The following is a 25,856-nucleotide window of genomic DNA, read 5'->3' on the forward strand; positions in this document are numbered from 1 at the left end:
CCGGAACTTCCTCGGGGGGAGGCGCCTTCCGCCCCGAGCGCTTCCGGGTGAGGCCGCCGGGAGGCGGCGGAGGCTGCGGGTGGGCCCCGCCATGGGGAAGAAGCACAAGAAGCATAAGGCGGAGAAGGCGGAATGGCGCTCGGCCTCTGCCACCGCTTACGGCGGTAAGAGCCTGGTGCTGGCGCGGGGCGGCTCGGCGCCCCGCCGGGGCGTGGCCTGGAGAAGCGCCCCCTCGGCGATGAGGCCGCGTACGGGCGCGACGGGTGGCGGTGGCGGTGGCGGTGCCGGTGCGACGGGCAGAGCTGCTGCCTCCGTGCAGACGCGACGAGGAGGGAGCGTCAGTTCCTTGTGTAGTACGGGTTTCTGAAAATCAGGATCGTAAAGGTGCAGACCAGCTCCTTCTTACCTTGAATTTATTACTCTCTGTTACTATTTTCCTTTCCCAACACATTGCGTATGTTTTACAAGTGCCACAGATTCTCGTTAGCAGCGTTTCTAGCAGAAGCATCACTAGCAATGTTTTAAATACTGTAATCTGTTATTTTTGTTCGTATTTATTAAATCAGTCACCTTGTGTTAATTTAGATTATGTAGACAAGCCGTTGGAAAAACCTTTAAAGCTGGTGCTTAAAGTCGGAGGAAGTGAAGTGACTGAACTTTCTGGATCAGGGCATGATTCTAGTTACTATGATGATAGATCAGATCATGAGCGAGAAAGACATAAAGAAAAGAAGAAAAAAAAGAAAAAAAAGTCAGAGAAAGAAAAAGAAAAACATCTCGATGATGAGGAAAGAAGAAAGAGAAAGGTAAGCTGTGATTTTTAGAATTCAGAGATACTAGTCATTTTCATGCTTGCTTGTCAGTTTCATATGTTGGTACAGAGAACAAGAAACTATGGTTTTAATCAAAGTGTTACAGGAAGCTCATTATTTGGAGACAGTACTTCAAAAATGTGGAAAAACATATTTGTGTGTCGGTATATTTCTCCCACGTAAAAGAGAGCTTCATATGATGATTTGTTGAATAATGCTTATTTCTTGTAAGAGCTGATTCTACTGTCAATTTGCCTTGTCTGTGCTTATGAATACTTACAGTTTCTTAAAAATGGCATTTTATGTTTCAGACAGATAAGGAACATGATTTGTCACCCTTTGAAGACAGTATTTCCAGTTTTTCAAATAGATCTATAAAGTATTTCTGTTCCTGAGATGTGCCAAGTTGTATGATACTGAAATCGGTATTTTACGCAAACCAGCTTTCTCAAATCTAATCTGTTGAGTACTATGATACAGTAGTTTTATTTGCTTATGTTTAGAATAAGCCATATGTTTGGTTTCCTGGCTTTTTTAATAGCAAACGATATGGTCACTTTAGCCATCTGTGTTAAAAATTTAGGAGTTAGAATGAAACCTGAGAGAAGATGCTGATAAGATAATTGCCTATGAAGTTTAATTTTAATAATACTACATTTGTTTGTTAATGTTTCTTTGACTTTTCTACTTTTTTAATCCTCTTCTGCCACATAGTTTTGTTACGCATCAGTATGATATCTAACGGTTTTCCAGCATTACTTTGTATGTGTGTGTGGCTATCATTTCACGTTTTCAAATATTTCAGCTAGAGTATAACTGAGTGTTGAAACGTGGCAAAATAATTGCTGTTAAGTGCCTTTTAGCATTAAAAAAAAAATCACCCATCTTTGCCTTTGCTAAATCAGTGGCTTTTTTCAGAACTTCATTAATAGTGTACAGAAAAGAACCTAATGGGTATATTGGTAGCAAATCTATAATCTAAACATGGTTAATGAAAGTGTACTATGCTGTAGAAACATGAATAATTACTGCGGGGTTATAGGAACTCAAGACTTTTAAGTTTGAAGCTCAGGAAGAGGTCACTAATTGCCATGATTGTTACAGTGTGTTTTGCGCTTATGTGGATTCCTGAATTATCACATACTTTATTCATTCCTGTTTAATGCACCAGGCAACAAAAACATGTTGATCAGATGAGAGCAGCAGACTGTTCTTTGCTGTGTAGTAAATTCTTTGTTTGATCACCAGTATATTTTTTAATTATCACACAATTTTTCATATAAATATCTACACAGTGAAACATTTTCCATGGAAGCAGAGAATGTGATCACACAACAGTGGTGCATGAAATACAGAAGCCAAAAATAAATGGAATTAGTTGTAGTAAAGGGAGGGAGGAAGAGACAGTGAAAATGCATGCACTGCATGCATGTTTTTTAAACCGTGTTGTTACATGTTATGTCTTGGATACAGTTTGACTATTCCAAATGAAAGATCACTCTTATCTTTTTGTATATAGAGTTGTACATTCCAAGCATGTTTTTTAAAAATCTGTCTTCTTGTGTTAGGAAGAGAAAAAAAGGAAAAGGGAAAAAGAGCAGTGTGACACTGAAGGAGAAACTGATGACTTTGATCCTGGAAAAAAGGTGGAGGTTGAGCCTCCTCCAGACCGTCCTGTCCGAGCATGCAGAACTCAGCCAGGTGAGGAATGTGGAAAAATTAAAATTATCTTGGGTATTTTTAAAAGCACATACAACAAACTTGGTAATCTTTTTGTCAAGATGCCAGAGTGTAAGATTTTCATGAGAATTTTCTGATATTGAGAGACTTAAGGAGAAAGTTCTGATTTTTCAGACAGCATTTCTAATATTCAGTATTTCTCTTGGTGCTTGTGGGTTTTGGTGCACAAGGTTTTGCATGCTACTTTGAAATTTTACCTCTTCTGTGATTGCTTGTGGTTGCTTGTTTAAATCTAGAACAGCTATGCCAATTATAAAAGTTAAAATGTGCTTTTAAAATCTGTTTTTATTGTCATCAGGCCTATATGTCTGCTTTTCACATATGCATTAGATCATGGTGAATTAATAGTTAATACTGACAAAATTGATTGAACATACCAAGGACATCTGTCTCTAGCCACAGGTACTTGTCAGAATAAAACTAATGTAAAAGTGTTTTAGTGTTCCCCAGTTCCTTGTCCTTAACATCTCTATGTCTTGTACAAAACCATGGTCTGAATGTCTGAAACTCAATTTTGTTCAGTTGAAGGGAAAAAAAATCTGTGGAGAGTGTTCAACTGTTGGCACAATCTTTTTTTATAACCTATATGGAGTTTTAATTTGAGTACCTCTATTTTCATCACAATGTGACAGTAAATTTTGATAGGGGGTCCCTAAAGACTGTAGACCCTACAGTTCTGTTTTACAACTCTTCTAGCTGTCATCATCAGCCAACATACCTATTAATTGTCTATGGTAACTTCTGCATGCTTATCCCTTTGGATTTTGCTGTGCTTTTTCTACCTGTAACCGTTGTTGATAGCTAGCTAACATTTTGCAGTAGAAACTTTTACTTAGAAAAATTTTCAAATACTTTATGCTTGAATGTAACAATAGCAAAAAGTTAAGTCTTTAGAAAGATTATCTGTATTGTCTTCAAAATTCTGTTCATTGACCAGCTAAGTCATTTTTTGAGGCATTTTCTAATTATGATTCTAATTCTAATTACATACTAATTGAGGACTGTGTCCATCAAGGTGGCCTAATAGAAGTAACTGAAATTTTCCGGCTGCAAATTTCTTATCTCTGGATATAATGGAGCATTAAAAACCTGTTAAACTAACAAAATGATATCAAAATTGACAAGGCTTCTATTTTCCGTTCTTATAAAAAAACAGATTTGAAAATATTTATCTTGCCTGTTTTAGCTGAAAATGAGGATCTCTTCTCATTGTCATGAAGAGTTTGAGTTTTAATTCTAGATTTTAGGTTATTTCTTGTTTATTTTTTCAATCTTCACATCAAACCCAGTCTGAATTTCTTTCTGAAGTAAGTGTATATGTGGAACAGGTAATTAAACAATAAGCACTACATTAACCTGTACAGTAAGTAAAATCTTAATCTGCACTTTTTTTTCCAGCAAATCTGCTTCTATACACTATTCTTCTTTTTAATTGAAAAGATTAATCTGAATCTCAGGGAAACTAATGGCCTAGGTTGTTAGGGTAAATTAGTTGTTAAAATTGCTCTGATAAAACATTGCATGAATGAGGATTTCCCAGCTGCAGTATTTGAGCAGCCAAGTCTCACTTTTTCTGTTAAATTACAACAAATTATAGGCTTAGTATTACATCCTATTTAATGTCTACCAGTTTTTAATTTAATATGTTAGAACTAGGTAAGTAATAAGGGGGAAGAAATAGTTACTGTATTCTTAAAAAGAGACTTACCTGATATGGACTTTAGTGACAACAGAAGCATATCTCATTGACCTTCTGATCAGTACAAGTTAAAATTTTCTCTTTGGTGTTGATAGTATAGATAGATATTTCTCTATCATTGCACTTTACATGTTTTTTTTTCGTCTCAAATTACAGCTGAAAATGAGAGCACACCCATCCAGCAATTACTAGAACACTTCCTTCGCCAGCTTCAAAGGTATTTGAGCTTGTTGGATCAACAGCTGTATGGACAGTGTCTAGTGCTTATTTATATGTGTTATTTTAGAAATTATGTGTTTTTCTGTTTGAAAATAGTGCATAAAGACTAATGACAATATGGATGGTAACCTTTTCAACCACATCAGATCTTGTCGTTTTTAAAGACTAGTTGAGGAAAATTATTACCAACTATGCAATTCTAACTTTTTTGTGGGGAGGGAAGGGCAGGAGGGGGAGAGGTTTGCTGTTATATATTTAATAAAAATGACTTAGTTTAGGAATTAAAAAAACAACTATGAATTTTATTGGTTTAAAAAGTGAAACAGTTCTCATGAATTTTTGTCTTACTGTGTATCCTATGTCAGATGCCAAGTCAAGTGTATACCTACTTACCTGCTAATCCACTAACGTGGATTTTTATTGTTTCCCATAAGATGTTAACCCTGTAGCTTCTTGTTGTTGTTGTTTTTGAAAAATTACTGAAACTCTTCATTTTCCTTTCCTTATTTTATAGCAATAAGCTGAATTTGGAACTAATTCTAAAATCTTGTGTAGTTGTTTTAAGAGAATGAACAGTAAGATTTGAAGAGATTATTACTCAGAAGCTGAAAGACCCCTTTGGAGATTCAGAAGGCATGCAAGACAATAATTTCAAGACTTTGAATCTATCTTCAAAAAGTCTACATATTTTTAATCAAAATTCCCACTAATATTAGGAAAAGTTTCAAATATTTTTCTGTTCTGTGATTTTTAATTAGTTTTTATTATTTAGTTTGGTTATTAGTTTGGTTATTTAGTTTTTTAACTAGGACTATACATTTTATTCTACTAATATAGAAGAAAACAATGATGATTTTGTTTCCAAACGTAAATCTAAATGTATTTTTCAATTTCTTTTTAGGAAGGATCCTCATGGATTTTTTGCTTTTCCAGTCACGGATGCCATTGCTCCAGGATATTCCATGATCATAAAGCATCCCATGGATTTTGGTACTATGAAAGAAAAAATTACAGCAAATGAATACAAATCAGTCACTGAATTCAAGGTGAATTGTCAGAGATTTAGTTACTTCAGAACACTTTTGTAGTAAACTTTAATATTAAATTTTAACATTGAAATAATTCACGTAAGAAAGGCTTCTAACGTGTATTTGTTGAACTCAGCATCACTGTTCATTCTGCCTGTTAGAATGGGTTTCTTTATTTTTCACTTTAGAAGCTTTATGTTTGTTATTATCTTGTTCTTGTACAATTACCCGCATTACTGTGGAAAATAAGAATCTGCTCTATAAAGTTCTGCTGTGAAGCTCATGCTGCTAGACATAAACACATGAGTAAGAATATTACAGGCACTTAAGCTGTTTTAAGGGACTTGGAGCTCCATAAGTATGTGGGGTTTTTTTGTTTGTTTTTTTAATCTAGGCTTGATTAGGTTGATTAAAAGGCAGTTTTGACACATGTCTGGTAGGAAACTATTGAGATATTCAAGCACTTTTGTATGAGTAAAAAAAAATAGTTTATATTTTACAGGGTAGTTACTGTTTCTTAGATTGTCCTGTTTTTCATGTAACTTTGTTTGGAATAGTCTTTTGGCAAAACCTTACTTGGCAATTGGCCTTAACTATTTTGGGTTTTGACACTGCTTTAATACCATATTGGGTGTGTTGTGGTTTTACAGACAGTGCAGTAAGAAATCTACTATTACCTAATCTTGGAAGGAAAAGATTTTTATTTCTTTTTTAAGACTCATGTAGTTCTGATAGTTGCCTTCAGTATTACTGTTTTCTAGGGTTTTGTTGATGTAACAATAGACTTGGCAGAGTGTGTTGGCTTGTTCCTCAGTAGTTTATTTCTTCCTTTGAAAGGTCTCGCAAGGTGAGCAAAGAATGGCTTGTATTTATTATAGGTGCTTTGACAAGAATTAGTCCCTTTTGTTACATATCCTTTATTTTTCAAAGAAGATGTGGAATTTTATAGGAAATAGTGAACAAAGCATTACTGTCAGAAATTTTGGTTTATTTAAATTCTTTTGGCTTTTTGGATTATATTACTCAGCAACTTCAAAAGCAAACTTGAATGTTAGGTCAGTGGCTATATGTAGACAGAGGCAAGGTTGAGATAATGATCAAAAGTTGGGGGGAACAACCTAGAAAAATGAAAATCGCAGTATTTTAAGATTAACAACTGTATTTGTCCAAAGAACTTGACTTCTTCTGATACTTCAGGGAGCAGTAAGTAGTTGCCTGAAGTCTCACCATCGTACATTGACAAAGAGGTTGGACTCTCTTTTAGGGGTAGAAGTGTCCCTAATTATGCTCATGCCTTTGTAATTTTGTAACATGAAAATGAAACTTAAAAGCTTTTGACCCCTGGAGCAAGTCCTTTATACTCATTACAATTAGCTGAGGTTGTCACGATCCAGTAATTTTAAAGGAGAATCCCGTAAGAATCTTGTGCTGTGTTCAGAAGGGGGGAAATCGCTGCAAAAAAGCCCCCATCAATTTTGCTACCAACAAAAAGGGACTACTTCAAGTTGAGCAAGTAGGAGACTCCTCTATCCTTTTCTTCAGTGCCTCAAAGGCCATCAGTAGATGTGTAATTTCCCTGAACTTCTTTGCTCATAGTTTGGTGCTTCTCCACCCCACTTTCCCAGTTTTTGCTTTGTTCTCCTGTAGTGAAGGTGTTCAGTGAAGACTTAAATGCCGTAGGAAGTCACAGTTTAGCAAATGTTAGCTCTAGCTGTCTGTTTTCTTATTATGGGCCTGGTGGCAACTGCTAAAACTGATAGATGACTAGGAGAGGCCTGCTCTGACATTTCTGTATGAAAACACGAAACTAAAATAAACACTTTTACACTGACTATAACAAAGGCATTCTAAAAAATAGTTTTGCAATCTGCAACAAAATTTTTTTGTTCAGTGTACAGTGAAGTGTCTTGCAGCTTTATTTTGGCAACTTGAATCAATAAAAATTATTTGAAATTAGTAGATATGAAACGAAACCATTTAAAGGAAAAGACAAAATCAAGCATAGCTTTTTTGCTCTTTGTTGCACGCAAGGAACATCTGGGAGCCTGTTTCTTACTTTCTGATGTTTTCTATGTTTCTTCCTTTCTTTTTTGAATGCAAGCGACTGAAGAAGTGATCAAATTGCTACAGCAAAAATCATATGTAAGAAGCCTTCTATCTTTTTAGTGTCTTTTGCATTTCTCCAGTCTTTTTCAATTTAAAAGATAGGAAAAACGCCTGAAGAGTAATTATCTCTGGCACCCCCTCCTTCCCCCAAACCTTCAGTTGATTTCTCCATTTCTTCCATTCAGACCTTTTGCAGAAGTAGGAAATGTTACATTTGGTATTCAGGAAAACATTCCTTATGCAAAGAAAGAAATCCCAAACAAAACTGAGCATTACGAAGAAGCAAAATGGGCTCAAACCTTTACAAGTCAGTCTTAAATTTGGCTTGCATTTGCTCTGTGACCTTTTGTTAGTGCTATTAAAATATTGTGGTTAATATTCTTCACTGAGCGGCATTGATGGAATAGTATCTTCTAGTCCCTTAACAAAGGAGTTTGAAGTTTTACTAGTTCTTTTGTTTTTTATTTTACAGGCAGATTTTAAACTGATGTGTGATAATGCAATGACGTACAACAGACCAGATACTGTTTACTACAAGCTAGCCAAGAAGATACTGCACACAGGCTTTAAGATGATGAGCAAAGTAAGAGACCTATTAAAAACAAAAATCAGGGAAGTGGGGGATTTAGAGGGGTCAGATTTAAAAGGAATGTAATTAATAACAACGATAAGCATTGTTTCATCCATCCGTCATTAGCTATGACAGTGCCCTTTAGTGTTGCTATACTTAAGGGCTTGATAGCATTTTTCATTATAACCACCCCTTTATTTCTCAACCTGATCTGCACCACTGAAGCTTATTCCACTGGCTTCAGTGGAAGCAATTAAGATCCAGGTACATAAAACCCAACTGGAAAACATTGCTTTTGGCTGAAACTTTGAAAACAAGATCTCACTTCAGAAACAAGTTTTATTTACCACGTTAATAAAAAAGCTTGTCTTTTTTGAAGAGGGTGGGAGAGAGAAGATAAGTTTCAGCGGTTACTGTCATATACACTGCTTACTCATGTACAGTTACTCTGTAAAACAGTTATTTTTATGAGCTACTGCGTGTGTGCGTGCGTGTGTGTGTGTGTTGCAGTTCTGTTGTGGTAAGTCTTGTCTAAAATAGGCAGCTGTCTTTGCATATGCAGTTTTGTTTGTTTGTTTGTTTCTCTCTTGATAGTTGGGCTGCAGCAATTCTGATGCCATGCTACCATGACCAAATCATGTTGCATCGCCATTGGAAACGAGGCATTAGGAACAAAATAAGGCCATGGCCATTCCCATCCCATCCCATTATCATAGCATCTTGGCTATGAGGGAAAGGTTAAGTCCCTGCCGCTCTGTCCTTTCTGATTCTAGGAACGGCTGTTAGCTTTGAAGCGCAGCATGTCGTTTATGCAGGACATGGATTTTTCTCAGCAGGCAGCTCTTTTGGGTGATGAAGACACAGCAGTTGAGGAACCTGTCCCTGAAGTTGTTCCTGTACAAGCAGAGACTACCAAGAAATCCAAAAAGCAAAATAAAGAAGTTATTAGGTAAAGGTTTTAGTGGACATGCTTGCTGGTTTGTTGCACCTTTTCTGTTATCAGACAGCAGCAAAGAATTGAAGGGGAAAAAAAATCTCCTTGCAACCTTTTTTCTTACCATGGAATAAATGGTGATGTGACTTTTTTAGGAATTTAACAATCTGGTGATTCCCAAGTTGAAACAAACGATTCAAGGAATGCAGTTCTTTTAAACTTACTGTTAACATATACATACTTTTTTTCTTTTTCCTTTACTATACCAGTATAAAATAAGAAGTAGCTACTTTTGATGATGATTTTAAATATTCTTTCATTTTTTAACATAACCACAAATGTCTTATCATAATTACCGTATTTTAGAATTTGAAATTGTGATTAATGTCAGACTTAATGGAAAATCATTGGGTATTCCTTTTATTTGATTGTATTTTAAATGCATTGCTTAGCTGTATCAGGATGTGAACAGGACTTTTGCTGGAGGGAAAGTAGCCCAAATCAGATGATGATTTTTCTTTAACTGTTTCTTAACTGGAAGTTTTATCTGGCAGAATACAAAGATAAAGGAGTTTTTCTAGGGCAGATGGTATGTTCCTGATGAAATCTTATTAAGTTTCTTGGTAACAGATCATTAGTTCAATGGCTATCTTCTAGCAATTTGCACCCTCTTGTCACAAAATCATATTTTGATAGCTAAAACTTAATTTTGGAAAATGAAAGGGATTTTCTGTTTTATAGAGAGAGGTTTTCTTCTTCTTTCTACATCATCAACAGAAGAAAATCATAGCAGAAACTATGATTTACAAGGAAACTATCCTATTCGGTGAATATTGTCTTTGCGTAGATATCCTAAATGTTGAATTTAAACTATAGAGTATTATATCAACTGGAGTTTAATTGACACACTTTTTATAAAATTCAAACTATAATAGAGCATCACTGCTCATGTTTTAAATAATTTGGCCATGTGAGTAAGTCCTGCAAACTTCTGTCTTTAAAAATCCAGACTAAGCAAAATGAAATATGATTTCTTATTTCAAGTTTATACCCTTTCATTTGTGTTTAAATAAACTTTAGAGTTCTAACCAGCCACGTCATGTGGCTGATTAGAACATGATTTTTTTTTTCTTTTTTTAAACATGTAAAGGATTCTGATAATCCTGTGGCTGATGGAATAAGTAATATATTAAAGGAGTTGTTTTGTGGAAGTAGGAGACAGTAACATGTATTAAAAAAAAAAAATCCACTTTGAACTCTTAAGTAATCTTTTTTAATTGGATCTACTCATGTCAGCATTCAGAAACATAGCTGTCACTGTTTTACTGGCAATTATCAAGGTGTAATTTGTTCACTGTTAAATGGATTGTACATGGAGTTAATTGAAAGTACCTTTTGGTTAATGGGACTTCAGACTTGATACAGATTCTATAGATTCTTTTTGAAAAGATACTATAACGTGGTTTATATGGTGCCTAGAACAATAGATTTTTTCCTTTCTGATTAATTCTTAAGTAACTTCCTTTATGGAAGTAAGTCGGTACTTTGCCATCTTTTTTTGTGCTCATGTTCAAATACAGGTAGTTAACAGAGCAAAGAATTGAGACTGCATGCCATCTATTACTGCACTTGTCTTTAAGATCTAACTTGCTGTACAATCAGACAGCTAAGAATTACTGGCCTTTAATTCTGTCCTGCTACCCAGTTTTCGGGGGATCAATTTGAAACAATTTTTACTTTCTGGTTCTCTTCAGTGTTTATGTAATTCTAGTACTTTTGATTATTGTGTCTTTCTGAATAACTTCACACTTAAAAACGTGAGTTTTGGCTTCAGTAGGAAAATTATTACTGTTTTTGATATGCAAGAATATATAGAGGACAATTGGTCCTAATAGCAGATATTTTTGCCTCCATAATTGACATTTTCAAGAGGTATTAAAGCAGTGTGGAGCTCTATGTTATACTTTAAGAAGTGACTTGATCACATAGACACCTTAATATCTAAGCCATTTTTGAAAAATTTCATCCAGAGTGCTGCAACACTCACTCAGTTCTTGTTCATTACATAGTGTAGAATGTGATAGAAAGACCCAGCTGTTCCAGAGTTTTCAGTCGTGTGCATATTTTCTTAAAGCTTCAATGGAACAAAAAAATTTAAAGACATATTTCTCATAATAGCATGACCCTGTGATCATTTTATTGTCTTTAATAGCAAAACTTCTTGTGCAACAGATCTGAATCTCTATACAGAGAGAAATTCCTAGTTAAGCAAAGAGAAGAAAATATCCAGTGCCTAAAGTGTCCTCCTGAGAGAAGAGTGGAACTAACTTTTGTTCAGTTAGAAACTCCAGAATTCAGGGCTTTGTTTTGTTTTGTCTTGTGTTTTGATATGTAAAACTACTATTCTTTTCTTTATTTAGTTGCATTTTTGAACCTGAGGGAAATGCATGCAGCCTGACAGATAGCACTGCTGAAGAACATGTCCTGGCACTAGTGGAACATGCAGCGGATGAAGCTCGGGATAGGATCAATAGATATCTACCCAACAGCAAGGTCCACTGCACGATCCAGTTAACAATTCTGTGTTGTGTTTGACTATTGAATACTATTTGCTTCATCACAGGAAGTGGGCTTGTGTTTGTTGTTTGAGGAATGTTGCATCTAGGAAGGGTAATTTGTGCTCTGCATGGAATATGAAGATAGTTACTGTCTGTCATTTAGTTCACATTGAAGTCCATTTTAGGGTTGGCACAAATGTTGTGTTAAACATATTTAGAAATTCATCTGCAGAAAACAGTGAAACATTGCTCAGGCTTTGTTCTAGCTTCCTTAATTGCAGCCTTTGGTGTTGTTTGGTAACATCAGGATTAACAGTGATTAAAATAGCATCATACTCTCTTACTGTTGCAACTTCAGAAGGAAAGCAAACTTTAGCATATGTTGAAGGGTTATTATGATTCCTCTCTACCCCAGAAGAAGTCAGCACTTGGTGTTCCTTAACTTACTGTTTTTAGTAACATAGAATCATAGAATTGGTAAGGTTGGAAGGGACCTCTGGAGATCATCTAGTCCAACCCTCAAACCAGTGGCCCGTATGGGGATCAAACCCATGACCTTGGCTTTATTAGCACCATGCTCTAACCAACTGAGCTAAACTTAACAGTTTATATTCTCCTCATTCTGAACCCCTTTTAGTTTTTTACCAGCCAACAGTAGCTGTCAAATAACACACTCTTGTGTGAGTACAAAATACAAAGATTCTTCAGTAATTAAGAGTAGCTAGCACTCTATATTAAGAGTTTTGGAGGGTACTAACCACAGTTTAGATGATCTTGAACGTAATTCTGATGCATACATTCCAACATTTGCTTTTTGTGGTATTCCAGGATATAGGAGGAGAAGCTCAGTGATATTCATAATACAGTTTCCTCAGTGTGCATTGTTTTTGGACTGCATTTTTCTTAGCTTTGTAGTAATTATGGTTTCCTGTGTTAATTGATGCTAGAGTTGGAATGAATGCAGCAGCAGGCGTGTGCATAGATGTATGTTAGTCTGTTTCCTTTGCATCATGTGGCAGCTTACCACCATCACTGCACATTAATTTAATTTCTATTCTGTCACAGTCTAGTGACTGCCTCAGTCAAAAAAGGTTCAGGGTGTTGCTGCATCCTCATTTTTCCACCTAGCTTTTAACTAGTGTTGCAGAAGAAACATTTACTTTGAAACGTTAGTGGTAGCAGCTATGTCTTTAAATTTAAGCGTCTTGGACTCAGCTGAATTGGGAAATAAAACTCCAAAGAATGATGGAAGAAGGCTTAGCTCTTTCAAGATATTTCTGCTTCCTGGATAATTAGAAGACTTGCTAGAAACCAAGGCTATTTGGAAAACTGCAGGATAAGAGTGGCTTTTTAAAAACCTTTTGCAGGAACAGTAGTCTTCTGCTATTTACCTGCTTTATTGATGCGTATATACAACTGTGTACCTTCAAATAGTGATGTTTTGAAGAGTTTTTACTGTAATCAGTGTGTGAGAAAGCAGCAGGATATTCTACATGCTCTGCATTTTGACATGTTAGTGTGTAATATGTTAATCATCTAGACAATCCACTGCAGAGCCCACTGGATCTAGGTGATGCTGATGCATTCTTAAAGGTTCACCCGTTGTTATCTTGTGTCACCTGAAGGTATCATTCCTGCTTATCCCTCTCTCAAATGTTTATCACTACTTTATTCTAATTGTATGCCACCATTAACTTTGGCCTTACGTAGAGACAGTGATAAGCTCTCAAGAAGAAGAAAAAAACAAAATGGAGATTTACTGTTCAATTCATTTGACTGTATTTATTCTCTCTTCTCCACACAGAAGATGAGATACACTCTCCTTAAGAAGATAAAATGTTTTGCATGCTTCATATGTAGTCTGTTTTTAATATTAGCTTTTTTTTAACAGTTTGTAGCTCTAATTAGTCTCATGTTCTGTCATCTTCTAGGTCTTCAGTTGTCTTTTTTACTATCACATACACGCCGTCTGATCATTCTGTCACAGCACTTCCTCCTCTTATAAATCTGATAGTATGTTATTAGAGAATATTATTAGAGAAAGTTGTGAATGAAATTTGAAAACAAGGAGTTCAGTCTAGACTTGGAAATAAGCAGTGAGATAGATTGTAGATAGGAGACTTGGAAGTAAGCAATGAGAGATTGCAGATAGGAGGATAGGAGTTGTGATTTTGCTTCTGGAAAGAAAGTGTGCAAGTCTAGAACATGTAGGATTTAATGGGAATTGTTTTTTTCTTGGATGCAAACTTTAGATCTGACTTGGGAGAATGGAGGAGGAGTCGTACGTTTGACAAAGAAGCAGTTGCTTAAAAAACGTTGGGACTGTTATGAATTATGAAAGTGCTTCTGTATCTTTCTGTTTACAGATTGGTTATCTGAAAAAGAATGGAGATGGAACTCTGTTATTCAGTGTAGTCAACTCATCTGATCCGGAAGCAGAAGGTAAATGTCTTAATCCTTTAAATAAACATTTCAAAAAGTGTATGTTCTAGCAGATTTTGAAGGCTTAAATTTACATGCAGATCCTGCGTAGCACAGATGAGTTCTTTTTAAAATCAAAAAATCTGTATTCCCCCAAAAGTTTGCCACAACAGCTAGATTTAGTAACTCCAAAATGTTTCTCTTGACCTTTCAGGTTTTCACTTTTCTCTTCAGGTGCTTTGTTTTACTGAAACTAACAATATGAAGATAAGATGATATCTGTTTATAAGCACTTACATTTTGCTACAACTTTACAGAGAAGTTAGAAGACAGGCTTTTGCTCCAAGTTACCTAGAATCTTAAAATCTAATAGACAAAAAGGTGAATGAAAATGTTGTTGTCCTGCCTAAATATTCAATGCACATATACAGAAAAGAGCAGAGAAAGCTAATTTTGTATATGCATTTCCTAATTTAAGTTATCTGCTAATTTTCTGGTATACAAGTTTTGCTTAATTGTTTTTCTGTAGTTCCTTAATCTATTCTGTGCATTTTTGCTTGTTTTGCTACTGTATGTTATTTATTTTATGCTTTCTACTCTTTCTAGTCTTGAGCTCAAAATGCAGAAGCCATGGAAAGTTTACAATAAAAGAAACTGCATAGTGTTTGTGCTGCTGCATGACATGTTGATTTTGCACTTTTACATCTGCAGTTTTTGAGACTGGAGTTCATTCACAGGTTTTCTGTCACTGGGGTTGATGAAGGCGTGGACCCTTTTGACTAGTCAAACTTCTGTTGATCTCATTTGGGAGATGGAAGCCTGTATCTCAGCTGTTGTCTAAATTCTTTTTCATTTATTATCTAAGTTTGTAGAAAATAGTTCTGACAATGAAATTGAGTGTTTTGAATGCCTTCATGCAATTACCTGTTTCTGAACAAATAATAAAATGAACGTGATTATCTCTGAAATCATGCCACTATGAAAATTTAGACAGTGATGGCAGTGGGAGCAGTGAAGTACTATACTGATTCTTGATGTTTCTGTGCTCCTGAATCTTTTTAGTTTGTTTAGTTAGTACTAGTTATACTGGACTTGAAGCTTAACACTATAATTAGAATTTTTGTTGTAGACTTTTCTTCTATCCTAGTAAAGTTCTAGTTATATATTTGCTTTCTGCAGTTTAGTAACCGAGTATAATCACCATTAGATTATGTAACAGAGCCATGGGAAGTATCCTAAGTACAGAATTGGTGGTGGTGGTGGGTCCATATAAAACCGTATTGCAAATGTTATGAGACATTTTAATTATGCAGTTCTTCAGTACTTTACCATCATGGCTGCAGCAATATTTTTTTTTTCTAATGTACTTACCTTAACAATTTTCTTTTTATTGTGGTTGGGTTTCTATAGCCAAACTGTTCTGTAATCAGCATAAAAAACTGCTTTTATTGCTTTCATAGTATCTGCATGTTTAAATATTTATGAATCAGCTAGTGCTGATTGATGATGCTATATTCATTAGAAGGGAAATAAGCCATAGACTTTGTGGTTAAGATATGGAAAGTTAGTTATAATATATACTTGAAATTTAAATGGAGAATGTGAATTGCTGTACCTGTACTTGATAAAACTGTACAGCTTAAACATTTAGCTTTTATGGTAACTATGACTTTTTAAAAGGAGCAATAGCCAATATTCACCATGAATTAATCTTAAACATTAAAAACATTTTGTTAAAATGAACGTTCTTTTAAATCAAATTATTACAGAGGAAGAGACTCACCCAGTGGATCTCAGTTCACTGTCAAGCAAATTATTACCTGGCTTCACTACACTGGGCTTTAAAGATGAACGAAGAAACAAAGGTAAATGCCAGAGAAGAATGTGTTTTAACTTTTGCATTATTTAAATGCTTGAGCAAATTTCAGACATAAAAATTTCCAGATTATACCTGTATCCCAGTGTCTTTTTGAAAAATATTTAATTATTTCAATTCACAGTAGAATGTGATTTTTTAATTAAATTGCATTTTTCGGGCTATTAAATGTAACAAAATTAAGAGTCTGTTGATTAATGTTTTGCTGTAATGTTATATCCACAGTTGAAACTTTTTAATAAAACTCCCCTGTTTGCTGTGGCAGAAAAATTTTGCAGAGCGCCTGCCTCCTTTAGTGTGGAGAACAAACCTTTTGGTCGTTTAGATTCTTGTATCAGATGACGTTATTTTCACAAGCTATAGTGCCGTTCTATTAAAACTTGCTTTTTTTCCTTTTGCTACTCTAGTTCTAATAGTCTTGATATAGTTTCTAACCTACTCTTATGTAGGACTTGGTGTCTTAACCTGCTGAAGTATTGTTTTTAAATTTCCTGGCTAAATATGGATTCTGTGTTTCAGTTGCCAAATAAGGTTTGATTTCAGTCTGCTCTCTAGAAACTGATGGCCAAACAGTGAATCAGCCACACAAAAAGCAGGAATCTGTAATAGGAAAAAAATTTTTTTGGTTAGCTTAGTTCTTTATTTTTTGACAGCATAAGTACATTTGTTTATACACTTGAATGACGCAGTTCTGGATTCTGGAAGGGTCTTTGAAATATTGTTCTTGAAATTCAATTTGGAGGTCGTAGGGGAAGGAAGCAGAATAAAATAACAGGCTACTGAAACTTTGTATATTTGTTTACAGAAACATTTCCTTTTCCAGTGATTTCACACTTGTGATAATTATTTGTCTTCTCTTTATTCTAACCATTTAGTAACCTTTCTTACAAGTGCAAGCACAGCACTTTCCATGCAAAACAATTCTATATTTCATGATTTGAAATCAGATGAAATGGAACTGCTATACTCAGCATATGGTGATGAGACTGGGATACAATGTGCCTTAAGGTAAGTGCTTCCTTATTGGAAAGGCTTTTTTACTGAAGAAAGAGTTATTGCTTTAATGCCAACTTCTCAGATCAATTGCTCGCAATCCTGATTTTTCTAAAATTTACTTTAAAAATAGTTTATTATAAAGCTTTGTTTAGTAAAAATAAATAAATGAAAAAAATCTTGAGGGTCCAATCATTTTTTTTCCTAAAGGCACATGAGAATGTAAAAGGACAAGGAGAAAACCATAATATAAGATGGTGTGGGGGGGGGGTTGGTTTTTTTTGTTTGTTTGTTTTTTGTTTTTGTTTTTAATGAAAGCATTTCTTTTCTCCTATTGGTAATATCTCTCTTCCTGCTAGCTTACAAGAATTTGTGAAGGATGCTGGAAATTACAGCAAGAAAATAGTGGATGATCTTCTGGACCAGATCACTGGTGGAGATCATTCCAAAACTATTTATCAGCTAAAGCAGGTGGGTCCCTGATGCACTGAAATGTCACTGGTTTATCAAAACCACAATGGACCTGGCTTTGTTTTTAATATAGTTTGAGATGCTTTGTTTTCCAGTGTCAGTTTAAGTCGTCCCTACGCCCAGCCCTCCCCCTTCTTGCCTTCGTCTGTTGTGCAGGCTTAGCTGTTCATGTAGCCATGTGGTGAACCAAATTAGAAACTGAATTAATCAACTTAGAAGTAACCTTTCTATTTTTTTCTTTATTTTTATTATTATTATTTTTTTCACTTTCCACAGCTAGATCAACACTCCAATCTGGTTCACCATGTGACTGCAGAAAGGAAGAGGCAGGAGGGTGCAACTTAAGGGTGGGACCAATCAGGGCTGCATGAGCAGCTCTGTCACTTAGTATAAAGCAATCACCTAATATCTGCTTCTGAGTTAGATTGCAATGCTTATGTTAGATTTTTCTTTTCTTTTTAAAATGTAAAATACATTCTTTATAGAAGGATTTGTTATTTGGGGAATTAAAATAGTGTTAGAGAATAAAATAATACCACTTCATTGGTACCTATACCCAATGATGCTAACTCTTGAATTCACGTGATCTGTTTAAACCAAAAAGTTTAACTCATTTCCAAAAATGATTTTTCTGAGATATTCATATTAAGAGTGGAGAAGAGTTTTTCCCCAGAAATGTACATATTAGTGGGTAGCAGTGTTCACATTCCCAGGACAAAATAGACTACCAAAAATTGCAAAATCATATTTAATGTTATCTGCACTCTGAAAACCACTGTTAGTCTGACATAGTTGCCTGCTGTTTAAAATGGTAGTGTTTTGAGTGATTCTAGAAGAAAGAAAAAAATTGTGAATAGAGGAGGGAAAAAAGTTATCAAACTTCCTAATGTGGTGGGAATTAAACTGTGCTAACCTCTTCAGTCTTAGAAATTGGATAGAGTGGGCAATGTATGTGGGAAAGGAGACAACAGAATGTAAGATATTGGGGACCCTTGAGACTTTTCTGGATGTTTGTACATTGTCTCTACTGGAAACAGTTTGAACATGAAACATCTTCCCTAAAAGGAAGAAAAATGCAAAGAATTAATTAAAAAAGTCTAAAGTAGTATTATAATATTCTGTATTCTTCTATTTTCTATTTCTATTCTGTATTCTATTCTATTTTCTTCTATATGTAAAAATGTGTATGCAATGTATATAACTTAGCTTATAGTAAGTAAAACGTATGCTTTAACACTTTTGCTGCCTTGTTGTAGGAATCTTGTTCCAAATAAGAATTTTTTGAACATCTTTCAAATGGTCAATGGCTATTTACACTTAGACTGTTCAGTTCAGGTATATGTGAATGTGTATAGATTTTGCACAGCTGAGTGTGTTTCACTAGAGATGTGCCATGGTGTTTTATGCTTGAGTATTTTATACTGTTACATTTGAATAAGAAATGTCTCTGCAAGTGCAGCTTTAAATGATTGGATACCAGAAGTTGCTGTACTAATGACTAAGATTTTACACTTGAACATAAAGTTCATGGGCAGAAGAAATAGCATAAGGAAATTCAAACATCCATTAAAATGGATAATAGTAAGATGTTTCAGAACAGCATTCTTTACATTGTAATTACATTACAATACCTAATATTTTTCACATATCTGTAATGTATCTTCAGTGTATGTGAGAAGCTTGAATATAGTTGATGTTGTATGAAAAAGATCTTTTGCCTATGTTGAAAAAAGTAATTGGTAGTATTATTTCTCCACAGAGGCGAAACATTCCAGTAAAACCACTGGATGAAGTTAAAGTAAGTTATGCTGATACTTGGTTGGGGAAAAGTGTCTTATTTTAGAGAACATGATGTTCCCTGGGTTTCCAACATTCAAATTCCCCATTTTAATTAATGCAGAATTTATTCAATTCCTGTTATTTACAGGAAAAGATTGATAAAGCTTATATAGTTTAAAAAAAAAAAAGCCTGCTAGCCTGGCTAGTTCTAAATTAGTTGCTTATGTGAACATATATGGTGATCTGTTAAAGAAGAGCTAGTCTTAGTTTTATTTAAAAATAAAAAGATAAAGACCTGTACTAACATCAAAAAACAAGTTCTCCATGATGGCCTAAAATCTGATCACAGCGAACTCGTAAATTGCATGAATTAAGAGTATTTTTAAAAAACACTAGTTCAAGCTGTAAAGTGGCAATAACTGAGATATGATTTGGTACCTTAGGTTCTGCCAGTTCTCATAAAAGAAGAACACAAGTTGCGGAATACTTGTCCAGATTCTTCCAAACAGATAATGGTAAAATGGTTTGTATGTAGAAAATGGAAGTGTTACACACATTCATTTTATTTCAGCATGTTAATCCTCTACCTCAGAACATTTCAGTATCTGGAATAAGTTTTCATTACTTAAAATGTATTCTCTAACATTCATTCTGTTTTGGTTAGTGGTTTTGTTTGTCCTGTTCTGTATTCCCTGGTTTAATTCAGCATGCATAAATCTCAGAGGCAGAAATAACAGTTAGGAGTCTGAAAGATTTTTGATCTGCTAATGATGAATATTTGAGGTCTATCCTGCTATAAAAGTGGAGAAAAAGAAGTAGTATTTACCAGTTTTTCCACATCTAGAAAATGTTTGTTAGAAAATACAGGTAAATGAAATACATATCTTTCCCTTCTACAGCTGCTAATCAGCAAATACTATTTTAAGTGGTACAAGTGTTATCCTGCAAATTATTTGTCACAACAAAGGATATGCACGACAGGATTCCATGCCAATTCACATAAAAATTATAACTACTACATTGTAAATGCCAGTAAAATTATACTTTTATAAATATTTCATACAGGTTTTGTGGGAAGATTTGTATTTCTTTAGAAGGTGACCAGTCAAGGTAATTCATGCAAGTACAAAGTTATTTTTTAGAAATATAAAATAAAAATACCTGGTGATACCATACATTGCATGTCCCATTTCTGCTGCTGGAATTCTGATAGAATGTGTTTTGAAACTTACTAGCTTGTAATTTTCTCTTCTAATTTTTGCCATTGCATAGAAGTGTTGTATTGAATATGGAAGAAATGAGATGGTTGTAGTGCAGCCTATATTTCATTATCTAAAAGTGTAAAGAGATGCTTACTAGAGTCTAGCTCCAGGTGATGCTGTCTAGAATAGGGAGGTCTGTCTTACTGGCTTTATGAATTACGTGCTGAAACTTTCAGTACATCCACTGTTGCATTGGGAAGGTGAGGGAAAAGGAGTTCTGGGAATGGTTCATGGGAAGGGCACTGATAATGCTTCCCCTAGCCTTTTGCTATGGGACTGGGATGAACTGAGCATGTAGTTGAGTTCCAGACGTTTTGATAATGTTGGTTTCAGCAGTCCTGGATGATTTAGGTGAAAGTTTCAGACTATCCTACAGATCCCTTCCTGGATCTTTTGTCATTCTAACGATACGATATGTCCTGGAACCATGTTTGTAATGCCTGTGAGCTGCAGGTTGGCTAAGCTTAGTCTAGGAAGTCCCAGTCTCAAGTGTTGCTGCTGCACGCTTTTGAAAGTGCAGTTCTATGCATTTACCTTGAACTGTTAGTTACTGTGACAAGTTGTCGCTAATGTTGGTCTTAAGTCTTCCCATTTCTTGTATTTTAATTAGGTTGGAGAATCTGCTGGAGACAATAATACTTCTGACTTGGACTTTCTTTCTATGAAACCATATTCAGATGTATCTCTTGATATATCCATGTTAAGTTCTTTAGGTAAGTAATTAAATATGCAAGGCATCAATTATGGTTTAGTTGTAACATTTAGTCAAAGTAACAGCTGGATTTGCTAAGAAAAAGTACTCAGAGTTAATAATTCTAAAGTCAATGTAAATAAAAGTCTATGGCTGGTACAAGGGAAATGAAACCTCAGTTCATTTTTTTCCTTTGAAACTCCCCTATGCTAGACAAACCAACTTTTTATACCTTGAGAAAATAAAACATTTACACATCATGAGTTTGAAATTTTTTAAAAAATATTTTCATAGTAATGTAAGTTGAGGAATCAGTGTGAACTATGGCTCAACACTATTATTGCTTTATATACTGTCTTTTGAAATAACCGTTTGGGAACTGAGTAGTAAATACGTCAAACTCAATTATAACACCACTTCAAATGTCCCAAAATAACAATCAGGAAAAAAATTCAGGTACTGGGAAGACTAGCTTCAAAAAGGGAGGCAGCAAAGGGTTTGTTGTTTCAAATATACATTGTTTATAGACATTCTTTTTTAAATACAGAAAATAATGTTCACATTTTTGCAGGCTGCTGAGTTGATCAGATGTATTCAAAAATTTCATCACAAAATTAACTTTTGATCATGGTTAAAGATGCCTTTAATTCAGTATGTGAAAGATGCCAAACCATCTGTTAAAAGAAATAAGCCAGGTGACAGAAAGCTTAAAAATTTTTGTACAGATTTTTCCTATGGATGTAGTAGTCTTTGAAAAGCAACTGTAAACTCTGATTAGGCTGTCACGCACTAATTTTATTGCTGTTCAATAAATAAATGCATATATACCTGTATTAATATATATCTGTTTCAGAGATAATGTTAGGAATTAGTCTTGTGATGAATTGAAAACTGCTCTATTGAAAGCTACTCATATTTTTTCTTTAAGAACTGTGAGTGGTCTTTCTATAAATAATCTTTTTTTCAGAATACTTGGCTTCTGGAGAGAGATTATAGCATATCCTATTTCTCACCATAATTCTTACAAAGCTGGCAAGCATTGTATTGAACACAGTTCAAAACTGAAGTGAAAGGTTTTTTTTTCCCTCTATTTTCCTTTTTTCTTTTTCTTTTTTTTTTCTTCTTTTAACTCTTCATTTGAAAGAACAACATATGACACATACTTCTAATCGATTTTATAGTTCAACTTTCTTTGGCTTACTGTAAATTGAGTACAGCTGGAAGAGATGGGGAAATCTTCCATAATGGGGATTTCTCAGCCTCCCTAGATGGTGTGTTCTATTTTAACTGTATTTTACGTTAGATATTTAATTAACTCTTCTACTAACTTCCTCTGTCTTACTGTAAGCTAAACTTATTTTTTTTGTCTACAGCTTGACAGATCAGCAATACAAATTAAGCTCCTACTTTTAAATACTAGGAAACTTAGAGAAATTCAGTTCAGTTTCAGCCTTTCCCATGGCCCAGAGCAAGATTCAGCTCTTTGGTGTAATAGGCAACAATTGTGATAATTTATTCGAGAATTTACTTATTGTGACTTGTTAATTCACATGTGCTAATTACTAGTTTTGATTGATAACTCCTTGCTCTTAGGAAAGGTGAAGAAGGAGCTTGATCATGATGATAACCATTTACACTTGGATGAAACAACTAAACTGCTGCAAGACCTCCATGAGGCTCAAGCTGACAGAGTGGGATCCCGGCCATCATCTAATCTGAGTTCCCTGTCCAATACTTCTGAAAGAGACCAGCATCATCTTGGTAAAGTTAATTGTGTCACAGAAGTTGCAATATTTCTGCTGCAATTGAAATAACCTGGAAACTTATCTTTTAACTTGCATAAACCTTTACATGAAATTACTCTGATTAGACAGTATACAGACTGCAGAATCTCATACTAATTTTTAAATATGAGTGTAAAGGCAACTAAAAAGACATACTTTTCATCTGTGGAAATAAAAACACTAATTCTAGTCACTTACTTCAGATTAAATGTGATTGATATAACTGTGAAGTAAAATGATATTTGACAGACTATAATATGTCCTTGTATTTTACGCTGCTAAGGAGTAGATTATGTTTATTTTACTTCAGTAACCAAGCACCAAGTAACATGGGATTCTGCAATAACCTTCCATTGTCAACTGTAAACCCGAGATTCAGTCATAAGACAGGACGATAGGGTAACACACCACTTCATAATTTGGTGCCATTTCTGAGAAAGTAGGAAATACTTTTTGGATAATACTAAGTTAGATATTTTTTTCAATACAGAGTAAAAGACTGATTACTTTTTCAAAAAGGATCTAAATTGCTAAGGAATCCTGAGGCTTCTTCCCCTCCCCCCCCCCTGCACCCCTCCTAAGAATTTCCTTACTGTTTAAGTATCATTTAAATGTCTGTGCTGTTCAAAAAGACTGGAAATAACATACTAAGTAACTATGCTGTTTATTTTATATATATATATATATATATAATACACAGACATACATACACATGTGCTCTATTGCTAATATTTTTCTATACTTTTAAAAGGTCTTTTTTTTTTTCTTTCATTTTCTACAGGAAGCCCCTCTCATCTGAGTGTTGGAGAGCAACAAGACATGGTTCATGATCCCTATGAATTTCTTCAGTCTCCAGAAACCTCAAATGCTACTACTAACTAATCTGACATGTACCATAGATATTTTGTATTTTAAGTGTGTAATGTTTTTATAAAGTTTTTGTCCATGGCAAAAACCTCAATTTTGTCCTCCTTTGTATGAGGATTGTGTTTAATATACACATAGGATTAAACAAACAAAAAAGGCCTACTTAATATATCATGTTGTTAGCAATGTACCAAAAACTGCTTTTGTTTTTTTTCTACTTGTGTGTGAATTTTTTGACTGAAAAACAGATTATGTGATAGAAAACTTGTGTTTTGTAAAAATAAATAAATTAATTAATTAAAAAGTGATTTTTTTTTTCCAATATCACAGCAGCAGTCACGAAATGTTTCATGACAGTAGTTTCATGACTTGGTCACTAGTTAACACCTAGTGTTAACTTGGTTACTAGTTAACTTGAACATTTTCAAGGAGGAATATTTTATTTCAGTGGTGACAGAGCTTCATGAACTGTGGTTACTCCGTTTCCCATCTCTTAACCCTAATAATCTATAGAAGTGTATTAGATTTCCCCATACTTTAAAATTTTCTTGTTTTAATGACTGTAGAGACCACTTAATTTCAGAACAACAACATTTTCTTGTTGCATTAAAATGCTCACTGTAAGAATTTTATGTAGGATCAAAAAGAGAGAATGTTTTATGATCCCTTTTGTTTATTGAAACGCAAAATATACTCATTTTAATTTCATATGTATGTTTACTTGGATAAGAAAATACTGGATAAAGTGTGCTTTTTCAGTAATTTTAAAATGAAAATTTTATAATTCAGTACTGACATAACTGGGGGGTTTTATACCATTAATATGTGCAAGCTGAACAAATGTTATGAATTTGCAATATTTCGTAAATAATACCTTAATAAAAATCATACAAAACCTCTTTTGATGTTTGAAAATATCTTGTTCGCATTAGGGAAACATTTGCTTCCTCATCTTTACAAAGCTTGAAATACTAGGAGCTTTTGATTTGAATTTCTGTGCTGCTGCAAAATGTATATTTCATCATGTCAAATGTAGCTGTAAATAAAATTAACTCTGAGTTTCCTGTAACTACTAAGGAAGTTTGTCAGGTAACTGAGATCAAAGTCTTGGTAAAGTCCAATTAGGACAATCTACCCAAGCTAGGTATTTGTGCTTTGGACTGTTCTACATGGTGAACAGTCCTTGCTCCTCTTCGAGGATACGTGTTTCTGTTTAGCTGTTAAATGTAACATTATGTAGATCATTAAAAGACTTCAGCAACCATACTGGCATATAGAATGACTGCCCTTTTCATTCTCTACACCGCAGGAGGCCGGTCCCTTCCCCTTCCCCTTCCCCTTCCCCTTCCCCTTCCCCTTCCCCTTCCCCTTCCCCTTCCCCTTCCCACAAATGGATCAAAGAACTGAGCAGAGTTCAAACGTCAGCTCTGTGTAACAGGTGAGGGCGCAGTGGCCCGCCTCAGGCTGTGCTACAGAGCCAGGGTCAGAGAGCAGCAGTGTTGCTTCTAAAACTTTTGCTATTATTAAGGTAGGTCTTTGCCAATTTCCCAGTAAGCTGTTCCTGATTGTGAAGGATCAGATACCTACGCTTCTCTCGGAATGGAAATCTGCAGCATAATGCTCATACATTGCATAATGTAAGGCACGAGAATGACATGCTAAGTACGGAAGGGAAACATTTGAGATTTAGATGGATATTTATCCATCAGTATTTATCATTTATCAGCATATCTAAGTCATCTTTGATACAAGTATCAAAGTATCTTGTTTTTGCAATATGTTTGAGGTCAAAAGTCTTAGTCACTTGAAAAGTTTGCTGACTAACATTGCTGTTTATCTGTGATAACCCAAAAGTTTGGAGTGTATTTTAGTCTTTGAGCTCTGACCTCTAGAGACTGCATCCATTGTAGTGTATAGGAAAAGTCAGGATGGCAGCAGCTAAAGTGGGCAGAAGAACTGGTAGAGGTGGTAGCAGAGACAAAAACATGCTCATCATGTAAAGTACTGGTGGATTGTGTTTACTCTCTGTGTGTGTATACATAGGC

At 34.8% G+C, this 25,856-nt stretch overlaps 1 protein-coding gene across 7 annotated transcripts; it reads left to right on the forward strand.

Moving 5' to 3' along the window:
• The first annotated feature begins 29 nt into the window (after positions 1 to 29).
• On the forward strand, positions 30 to 24,710 carry BRD9 (bromodomain containing 9). 7 transcript variants are annotated; one of them, XM_062569761.1, is made up of 17 exons: positions 30 to 164; positions 586 to 806; positions 2,381 to 2,513; positions 4,408 to 4,468; positions 5,372 to 5,516; positions 8,077 to 8,187; positions 8,949 to 9,124; positions 11,530 to 11,662; positions 14,034 to 14,109; positions 15,858 to 15,953; positions 16,840 to 16,972; positions 17,317 to 17,428; positions 19,188 to 19,226; positions 19,651 to 19,722; positions 21,080 to 21,182; positions 22,754 to 22,921; positions 23,726 to 24,710. In XM_062569761.1, exons 1-17 carry the CDS (start codon positions 92 to 94, stop codon positions 23,824 to 23,826), a joined length of 1,953 nt encoding a protein of 650 aa, XP_062425745.1. In that variant the 5' UTR covers positions 30 to 91; the 3' UTR covers positions 23,827 to 24,710. The 7 variants fall into 7 exon arrangements, with proteins under 7 accessions (XP_062425745.1, XP_062425746.1, XP_062425747.1 ...); XM_062569762.1 differs by having other exon boundaries at positions 9,009 to 9,124; XM_062569763.1 differs by having other exon boundaries at positions 9,012 to 9,124.
• Positions 24,711 to 25,856: the final 1,146 nt, after the last annotated feature.

This window comes from Rhea pennata, chromosome 2 (assembly GCF_028389875.1).
Source record: "Rhea pennata isolate bPtePen1 chromosome 2, bPtePen1.pri, whole genome shotgun sequence".
In the NCBI taxonomy this organism is placed as follows: domain Eukaryota; kingdom Metazoa; phylum Chordata; class Aves; order Rheiformes; family Rheidae; genus Rhea; species Rhea pennata.